General features: G+C 43.1%; 1 protein-coding gene across 1 annotated transcript; it reads left to right on the top strand.

Moving 5' to 3' along the window:
• The first annotated feature begins 1,634 nt into the window (after positions 1–1,634).
• On the top strand, positions 1,635–8,378 carry LOC117945559 (galanin receptor type 1-like). The gene is made up of 4 exons (XM_034873143.1): positions 1,635–1,861; positions 2,507–3,016; positions 4,840–4,905; positions 8,049–8,378. Exons 1-4 carry the CDS (start codon positions 1,676–1,678, stop codon positions 8,367–8,369), a joined length of 1,083 nt encoding a protein of 360 aa, XP_034729034.1. The 5' UTR covers positions 1,635–1,675; the 3' UTR covers positions 8,370–8,378.
• Positions 8,379–9,117: the final 739 nt, after the last annotated feature.

The raw sequence follows: 9,117 nt of genomic DNA, 5'->3' as shown, positions 1-9,117 counted from the left end.
GGGGGGGGCAGAGACTTAGTGCAACCAGCAGCAGACCTAACAAACTCTAAATCTACTTCTTTATTCTCTAAATCCACTTTTTATTCTCTAAATATAGTTTTTCAGTAACAAAATCCATATTTTTTATCTCTAAATTCACTTTATAAGTCTCTAAATCTACTCTTTAGCATCTATAATTGTTGTTTTTATAAATGTACATAAACACAATGAATGCATCACCCACTTTGTCTCTGTTTCCTTCTGTTTGTGTGATTAAAACAGTCAGTCAGCAACTGTTAAATGGATAAAATGGAAAACATGTGAAAGAAGTGTGTCTGACTCAAGAGTCCACCCTCATTAACACAACGTCATAAAGGTGTTAATAAATCTGTGAGATCATAAATCCTCAGAGAGGAAATTACTCTATAGTCTGTCAACATGCGTCTGGTCGCCTTCTGCTCTCTTTAACACGTCTGATAAATCGGACAGCACGGCTTTAATCTGCCTTCTCTTCCTACAGTTACCATATTTATAGGAATTAAATACTGAAAGTAAAGTTTGTTTGTCCAACTGATCTTAACTCAAGCACAACTAACATTTTATGGAGTTTCAGAAGTTAGTGAATAGATGGATAAAGTAACATCACCAAAACCACCACTCCATGTAAATAATTACAAATTTTAGCGTGTATAGAGCAGCATATCTCCACCAGACTCCATGTAAATAATCACTACTTTTAGCGTGTATAGAGCAGCATATCTCCACCAGACTCCATGTAAATAATAACTGTCGACAGTATGCATAATTGCACATTTTTAAAAAAAATATCGCTGCTCTTATTTTCCTCATTGTATACATCTTCTTATTTTTACTTTTTTTTATGTTGTTTACTTGAATGTTATGTTTGTCTGTGGACCAAATCTGTTATAAATGTCTTGTCACCGTGGGATAGAGGGAAACGCAATTTTGATTTCTTTGTATGTTTTTGACATGTGAAGAAATTGACAATAAAGCAGACTTTGACTTTGACTTTGATAATCACTACGTTTAGCGTGTATAGAGCAGCATATCGCCACCAGACTCCATGTAAATAATCACTACTTTTAGCGTGTATAGAGCAGCATATCTCCACCAGACTCCATGTTAATAATCACTACTTTTAGTGTGTATAGAGCAGCATATCTCCACCAGACTCCATGTAAATAATCACTACTTTTAGCCTGTATAGAGCAGCATATCTCCACCAGACTCCATGTTAATAATCACTACTTTTAGCGTGTATAGAGCAGCATATCTCCACCAGACTCCATGTAAATAATCACTACTTTTAGCATGTATAGAGCAGCATATCTCCACCAGACTCCATGTAAATAATCACTACTTTTAGCGTGTATAGAGCAGCATATCTCCACCAGACACCATGTAAATAATCACTACTTTTAGCGTGTATAGAGCAGCATATCTCCACCAGACTACATAAATAATCACTTCTACTACTAGTTACAAATGTAAAAAAAGTGTCAGTAAATCCAGGTATTTTACTTTGAAACTCCCGCACAGGAAGCAGTGCTGTGTGCATGCGTGTGTGTGTGAGTGTGTGTGTGTGTGTGTGTGTGTGTGTGTGTGTGTGTGTTGCCTGCAGCAGTGAGCTGAGTCCCGACTCAGCTGCAGGACGCTAAACTCCTGCAGCTCTGACATGCTGTTGCTGGGAAACGATTCCTCGGGGGAGGGCAACGGGACCACGGAGGGACCCATGCATGACCCCGGGTATGACCCCGGGTATGACCCTGGGCCAGAGGCCGTGGTAGTCCCTGTGGTGTTCGGGCTCATCTTTGTTCTGGGGCTGCTGGGAAACTCTCTGGTGATGTTGGTGATCGGGAAGGTATTTTAATATTAATAACTTGTATAAGTATAATTATTATGATTATTTATTATTTACTCATTAAAGCATGTTATAAAGATATATTTTCAGCTTTGACAATGATTTTCATTCATAAAAATGCTAATATGATGTTCAGGGCACTTGAAGATTATATCGACCAGAGAAAGTTTTACCATAAAAACCTTTATTTGGCATATTTTAGATTTAGGATTACTCTTTATAATTCCTTAGTGATGACTCCCGCAAGGAAATTCAAATTTCCAGCAGAAAAAACGAATACTTATTATAATTATTATTATTTTATAACTCACAAATGAAATAAACTAATGCAAAAAACAAAAGAAGAAATTCACACCCAACTCAGTTTACCAGCATCTTTTTAACCCATTGTGTTGTCTTCCCATGAAAACCACAGTTTGGTCACTTTATTATCATTTTTTCTGATATGTTTGTCACATTTTCAATGTTGTGGCTGCTTTTTTATATTTTTTCCAAAGAGTTTTGACATTTTTAATTTTGGTATTTTCAGTGCCCATTTCGACGACACAATTTTTTTTGACAAAAAGGAAATTCACCGAAAACGGGTCAGTCAGCACCTTTGTGCGCCTGGACCTCGGTTTAACCAGATCTGTCCTTCCTCTCCAGGTGAAACCCGGGATCGGTGGCGGGCGGCGCCGTACCGGCAGCCCCACCAACGTGTTTGTGGTGAACCTGAGCGTGGCGGACCTGGGGTTCCTGCTGTTCTGCGTGCCGTTCCAAGCCACCGTGTACTCGCTGCCCCAGTGGGTGTTTGGCGGCTTGGTGTGCCGGGGCAGCCACTACGCAGCCTCGGTGAGCATGCTGGTGAGCATCTTCACACTGGCCGCCATGTCCGTGGACCGCTACGTGGCGGTGGTCCTGACCCCGGAGCCCCGGCGCTGCAGGCGGAGCCGGCAGAGGGCTCTCGCCGGCGTGGCGGTGATCTGGGTGGTGTCGGCGGCGGTCTCGGTGCCGGTGGCCCAGCACCAGGTCCTCCTGGGCTACCCCAGCGGGACCAGCAGCTCCTTCTGCTGGGAGCACTGGGAGTCCAGAGCTGCCCGGCGTGGCTATAAGATGGCGACACTGTTGCTAGGATATGTGTTGCCGCTGGTCCTCATCTGCTGCTGCTACACCAGGGTCAGTTCTCTTTTTCTTCTCTTTTCTTCCTCCTCTTCTTCTTTGTCTTCTCTAACTATACTTCTCTTCCTTCTCTTCTTAGAAGAACAAATGAAATACAATTGCTGTGTAATGAAGTAGACATTTTGGGTATCTATAATTTACTGGAGTTTATATTATTTTAGAGCAGACATTTTACTTCTACTCCTATTTCTGTTAGGCTTGTTTTAATTCTGGCTGGTCATTGTTAAAAAAACACCCAAAAAAATCTGGATAACGGGAATTTGATTGTGGTTGGACAAAAAGTATAAGAACAGACCATCCCGACACCCAATTGGCAATCACGTCACACTCCAGGAAGGAGCAGATATATGTAGCCCAGTACCAGATGTCCTTGGCAGGGACTCAAGAGAACTCAAGCAAAATGTCCCAACCAAGCACCAGCCAGCAAGTTGGTAGCCAGGAAGACCAGCCAACCTTTCTACATCCCTGGACTACCAGGACCAGGAAGTTGGTAGCCAGGAAGACCTTCCAACCCTTCTACATCCCTAGAGGTTGGTAGCCAGGAAGACCGGCCAACCCTTTTAGATCCCTGGAGGTTGGTAGCCAGGAAGACCAGCCAACCCTTCCACATCCCTGGAGGTTATTAGCCAGGAAGACCAACCAACCCTTCTACATCCCTGGAGGTTGGTACCCTGGAAGCCCAGCCAACTCTTCTACATCCCTGGAGGTTGGTTCCCAGGAAGACCAGCCAACTCTTCTACATCCCTGGAGGTTGGTAGCCAGGAAGACCGGCCAACTCTTCTACATCCCTGGAGGTTGGTAGCCAGGAAGACCCGCCAACCCTTCTACATCCCTGGACTCCCTGGACCAGGAGGTTGGAGGGCAGGAAGACCGGCCAACCATTCTACATCGTTGGCTGTATAAGTGGTTGGATGTAAAAACAACTCTTTTTGAATGCGCTGCAAGCTCTGAGCGCCCCAGTTTCCAAAACTTGCGGAATAATCGGAAAAAGCTTGTCAACATTATCTTTTTCTCCTTATCTTACTTTTTACTTCTGCACTTCCTATTATACTTTTATACTTTTACTTGAGTAAAAGCTTGATTTGATACTTCTACAGAAGTCTTTTTGAAACATAGTCCCTATACTTCTGCTTGAGTAGCAGTATGTGAATACTTTTGAGACATCTTGAGAAAGTCTGATCCAGATTTCAGAGACCGACTGATCCATTAAGTCTTGAACCTTGTTGAGGTTCCAGCTGGATCAGGATAATGTTTGACTTGCAGCTGCTGTAAAACTCAGATTAAAAACAGAGCAAAGGGCGACTGAGTCCTGATGTCATAAAAAGGGTTTGACCGCTGTCAACTTTCAAAATAAAAAGACTTAGAAAGTAATTAAGTTACAAAGACTCAAAGTACACTGGGTCACAGCAGCAGTATGATGGAACTAAGTAGATCTACTCCAGAAAGTACTTCAGTCCAGATGTTGAGGTACTTTAATTTGCTTTACTTTACTTTACTTTACAGTCCTTTTCTTTACTGTACTGTACTTTACTTTACTTTAATTTACAGTACTGTTCTTTACTGTATTTTACTTTACTGTACTTTACTGTAATTTAATTTACTGTACTTTACTGTACTTAACTGTACTTTACTTTAGATAACTGTGCATCACTGTACTGTATTTTACTGTACTTTACTTAATTCTGCTTTACTTTACTTAAGTCTTTTCACTTTTAGTCTTTACTTACTCCACTACAATCATCTGACAGTTTTAGTTACTAGTTACTTTGGTTACTAGTTACTATAGTTACTGGTCTTCATACTGTTCACATTTCCTCCAGGTTTTGGTTCATCTTCATAAAAGGATGAAGAACATTTCCAAGAAGTCTGAGCGCTCTAAAAGAAAGGTAAAATCTCCCTCTTCTTGTTCTTCTTCTCTTGTTTTCCTCTTGGAGGGTAAGGGTACGGTCTCTATAGACAGAGGTGGAGGGTAAGGGTACGGTCTCTATAGACAGAGTTGGAGGGTAAGGGTACGGTCTCTATAGACAGAGGTGGAGGGTAAGGGTACAGTCTCTATAAACAGAGGTGGAGGGTAAGGGTACGGTCTCTATAGACAGAGTTGGAGGGTAAGGGTACGGTCTCTATAGACAGAGGTGGAGGGTAAGGGTACGGTCTCTATAGACAGAGTTGCAGGGTAAGGGTACGGTCTCTATAGTCAGAGGTGGAGGGTAAGGGTACGGTCTCTATAGACAGAGTTGCAGGGTAAGGGTACGGTCTCTATAGTCAGAGTTGGAGGGTACGGTCTCTATAGACAGAGGTGAAGGGTAAGGGTACGGTCTCTATAGTCAGAGTTGGAGGGTACGGTCTCTATAGACAGAGGTGAAGGGTAAGGGTACGGTCTCTATAGACAGAGTTGGAGGGTAAGGGTACAGTCTCTATAGACAGAGGTGGAGGGTAAGGGTACGGTCTCTATAGACAGAGGTGGAGGGTACGGTCTCTATAGTCAGAGTTGGAGGGTACGGTCTTTATAGACAGAGTTGGAGGGTAAGGGTACGGTCTCTATAGACAGAGTTGGAGGGTAAGGGTACGGTCTCTATAGACAGAGTTGGAGGGTAAGGGTACGGTCTCTATAGACAGAGGTGGAGGGTAAGGGTACGGTCTCTATAGACAGAGGTGGAGGGTAAGGGTACGGTCTCTATAGACAGAGGTGGAGGGTAAGGGTACGGTCTCTATAGACAGAGTTAGAGGGTAAGGGTACCTTCATTATTTCATATCATATTTTATTACTTTAGTCTGTGTGTGTGTGTTTGTGTGTGTGTGTATGTGTGTGTTCTTGTGTGTGTTTTCTCTGTGTGTGTTTGTGTGAATTTTTTGTTTCTGTATATATTGTGTGTATATGTCACATTCATCTTTTAAATATATTTTCATGTATGCACCCTCAACTCCATCTGATCCCCTGTTTCCCTTTGAGTAATCTGTGTGTGTGTGTGTGTGTGTGTGTGTGTGTGTGTGTGTATGTGACATGTCTTTGTGTTTTCTCTCTGAGACGGGACGTAACCAGCTGTTGGAGGTTTGGAGAGGTTTCTGAGTACCCATTATAAAACTAGAATGGTTATGAACCATTAGAATTGTCCAGAACCATTGTAATGATTGTGAGTACCCAGAACCATTTGGATGGTTTTAGTCCTGCAGTTGAGTGGCTGTCTGGCGTCTGAAGACACAGCTGTTTGGGCCTTTTTAAACAGATTGGATATAAATAAGTTGAACAGAGGGCTGCGTCTGTCTCTCTGTCTGTAAAATGTCCCAAAATAACTTCTCTTATAAATCTCTATAAATAAAGTTCAGCTGAAGGAGGGAAACTGGCTTAGTTTTTCTCTAGCTCTGTTTCCATCCACATTTTTATCATTTTTATCTAAATTAATTGTACTGACTGAAAAATACCTTATGGAAATAATTCATTTGGATTTGCTTTTCCCATATTGATCACGTGATGTTGTCCCATATTGATCATCTGATGGTTGTTTCATATTGACCGTGTGATGGTTGTCCCATATTGATGTGTTTCACGTGTGTTTCCTGTGTGTTTCTCGTGTGTTTCCCGTGTTTCCTGTGTGTTTCCTGTGTGTTTTCCCTGTGTTTCCTCTGTGTTTCCTATGCGTTTCCCCTGACCTTCCCGTGTGTTTCCTGTGTGTTTACTGTGTGTTTCCCGTGTGTTTCCTGTGTGTTTCCCCTGTGTTTCCCCTGTGTTTCCCGCGTGTTTCCCGTGTGTTTACTGTGTGTTTACTGTGTGTTTTCCCTGTTTCCTGTGCGTTTCCTTTGTGTTTCCTTTGTGTTTCCCCTGTGTGTTTCCTGTGTGTTTCCCGTGTGTTTCCCCTGTGTTTCCCCTGTGTTTCCCGTGTGTTTCCTGTGTGTTTCCTTTGTGTTTCCTCTGTGTTTCCCCTGTGTGTTTCCTATGTGTTTCCTTTGTGGTTACCCTGTGTTTCACCTGTTTTTCCCCTCCTTTTCCTGTGTGTTTCCCCTGTTTTTTCCCGTGTGTTTCCTGTGTGTTTCCTTTGCGTTTCCCCTGTGTTTGCCGTGTGTTTCCCGTGTGTTTACTGTGTGTTTTCCATTGTTTTCCTGTGTGTTTCCTGTGTGTTTACTGTGTGCTTCCCGTGTGTTTCCTGTGTGTTTTCCCTGTGATTCCCTTGTGTTTCTCCTTTGTTGCCTGTGTGTTTCCCATGTGTTTACTGTGTTTCCCTTGTGTTTCCCGTGTTTTTCCGGTGTGTTTCCCGTGTGTTTCCTGTGTGTTTCCCGTGTGTAAACTGTGTCTTTCCCGTGTGTTTCCTGTGTGTTTCCTGTGTGTATCCTTTGTGTTTCCCCTGTGTTTCACCTGTGTTTCTTGTGTGTTTCCTGTGTGTTTCCCCTGTGTTTACCTTTGTTTCTTGTGCGTTTCCTTTGTGTTTCCTGTGTGTTTCCTTTGTGTTTCCCCTGTGTTTCATTTAAGTTTCCCGGGTTTTTCCTTTGTGTTTCCTCTGTGTTTCCCCTGTGTGTTTCCTGTGTGTTTCCTGTGTGTTTCCCGTGTGTTTCCCGTGTGTTTACTGTGTTTCCCGTGTGTTTCCTGTGTGTTTTCCCTCTGTTTCCTCTGTGTTTCCTTTGTGTTTCCTTTGTTTTTCCTTTGTGTTTCCTGTGTGTTTCCCCTGTGTTTGCCGTGTGTTTCCCCTGTGTTTCCTGTGTCTTTCCTGTGTGTTTACCACGGTTTTCCTGTGTTTCCTTTGTGTTTCCTTTGTTTTTCCTTTGTGTTTCCTGTGTCTTTCCCCTGTGTTTGCCGTGTGTTTCCCGTGTGTTTCCTGTGTCTTTCCTGTGTGTTTACCACGGTTTTTCTGTGTGTTTCCTGTGTGTTTCCTTTGTGTTTCCCCTGTGTTTCCCGTTTTTCCCCTCTGTTTTCTGTGTGTTTCCCGTTTGTTTCCCCTGTGTTTCCCATGTGTTTCTTATGTGTTTCTTATGTGTTTCCTTTGTGTTTCCTGTGTGTTTCCTGTGTGTTTCCTTTGTGTTTCCTCTGTGTTTCATGCAGACGTCTCAGACGGTTCTGCTGGTGATCGCAGCCTTCACCGTCTGCTGGACGCCGCACCACATCATCACCATGTGGGCGGAGTTTGGCACCTTCCCACTGACGGACACCTCCTTTGCGTTCCGCATCCTGTCCCACTGCCTGGCGTACGGGAACTCCTGTGTCAACCCCGTCCTCTACGCCTTCCTCTCAGAGAACTTCCGCAAGGCGAGCCGCCAGGTCTGTAGCCGACGCTGCCTGTTCCCGCCGCAGCCACTGGGGGGCGACACTGTCCGTTTCCGTATGGAGAACCTGTCCAACACGCAGTCCACCACCAGAATATGAAGAACTGAGGGTGTGTGCGTATGTGCTTGTGTTTGTGTGTGTGTGTATGTGTGTGTGTGTGTGTGTGTGTCTGTGTGTGTGTATGTGTGTGCTTGTGTGTTTGTGTGTGCTTGTGTGTTTGTGTACATGTGTTTGTGTGCGTGTGGGTGGGTGTCTTACTTTACAAGCTTAGAACTCAACACACAAATCCACATGAAACTGAAGGTTTTAATTTGAAATTTGTTTTATTTTGTAAAGCATCTGGCTGACCTTCGTTGACACATTTGCAAAGTAAGTTTTTATGTATTCTACGTTGTTTGTGTTGTGTATATGTCACATACCAGGATGACTGGTATTATTAATTGTCTTTAAACCATCAAACAGAAAGAAATTTGCACTTTAACCTTTGTGATTAGCTTGAGCAATATGTTTTATTTTTATTCCTCCACAGAGTCAGTTCCTGTGTCTGTGTCCATGGAATAAAAACATGAAATGACATCAGACAATTTTTGACTGTAGTTTGTGATCATCTGTTTTAATTTTTCTAAAGAAATAGATGTTCAGCATCAGGTAGAAACAAGCTGTAATGTTACCCTACAGGACAGATGTTCATCATCAGGTAGAAACAAGTTGTAATGTTACCTTACAGGACAGATGTTCATCATCAGGTAGAAACATGTTGGGGAGGAGTGATTGGACCCAAATGCAGAGATGAGGACAGCAGGCAGGCAGGCGGGTGGTAACCAGGAGTTTATTGTCCAAAAAAACA

The sequence above is a fragment of the Etheostoma cragini genome, chromosome 1 (assembly GCF_013103735.1).
Source record: "Etheostoma cragini isolate CJK2018 chromosome 1, CSU_Ecrag_1.0, whole genome shotgun sequence".
NCBI lineage: Eukaryota > Metazoa > Chordata > Actinopteri > Perciformes > Percidae > Etheostoma > Etheostoma cragini.
Note: the sequence above shows the minus strand (reverse complement) of the source record. Positions and strands in the feature narration are given on the sequence as shown.

What these genes read in the sequence shown, in the direction of transcription:
- LOC117945559 (XM_034873143.1), top strand. Translation starts at nt 1,676, where the DNA reads ATGCTGTTGCTGGGAAACGATTCCTCGGGGGAGGGCAACGGGACCACG. An exon ending in TGATGTTGGTGATCGGGAAG is followed by an intron (nt 1,862 to 2,506) that starts GTATTTTAATAT and finishes CTTCCTCTCCAG; the next exon opens with GTGAAACCCGGGATCGGTGG. An exon ending in CTGAGCGCTCTAAAAGAAAG is followed by an intron (nt 4,906 to 8,048) that starts GTAAAATCTCCC and finishes TGTTTCATGCAG; the next exon opens with ACGTCTCAGACGGTTCTGCT.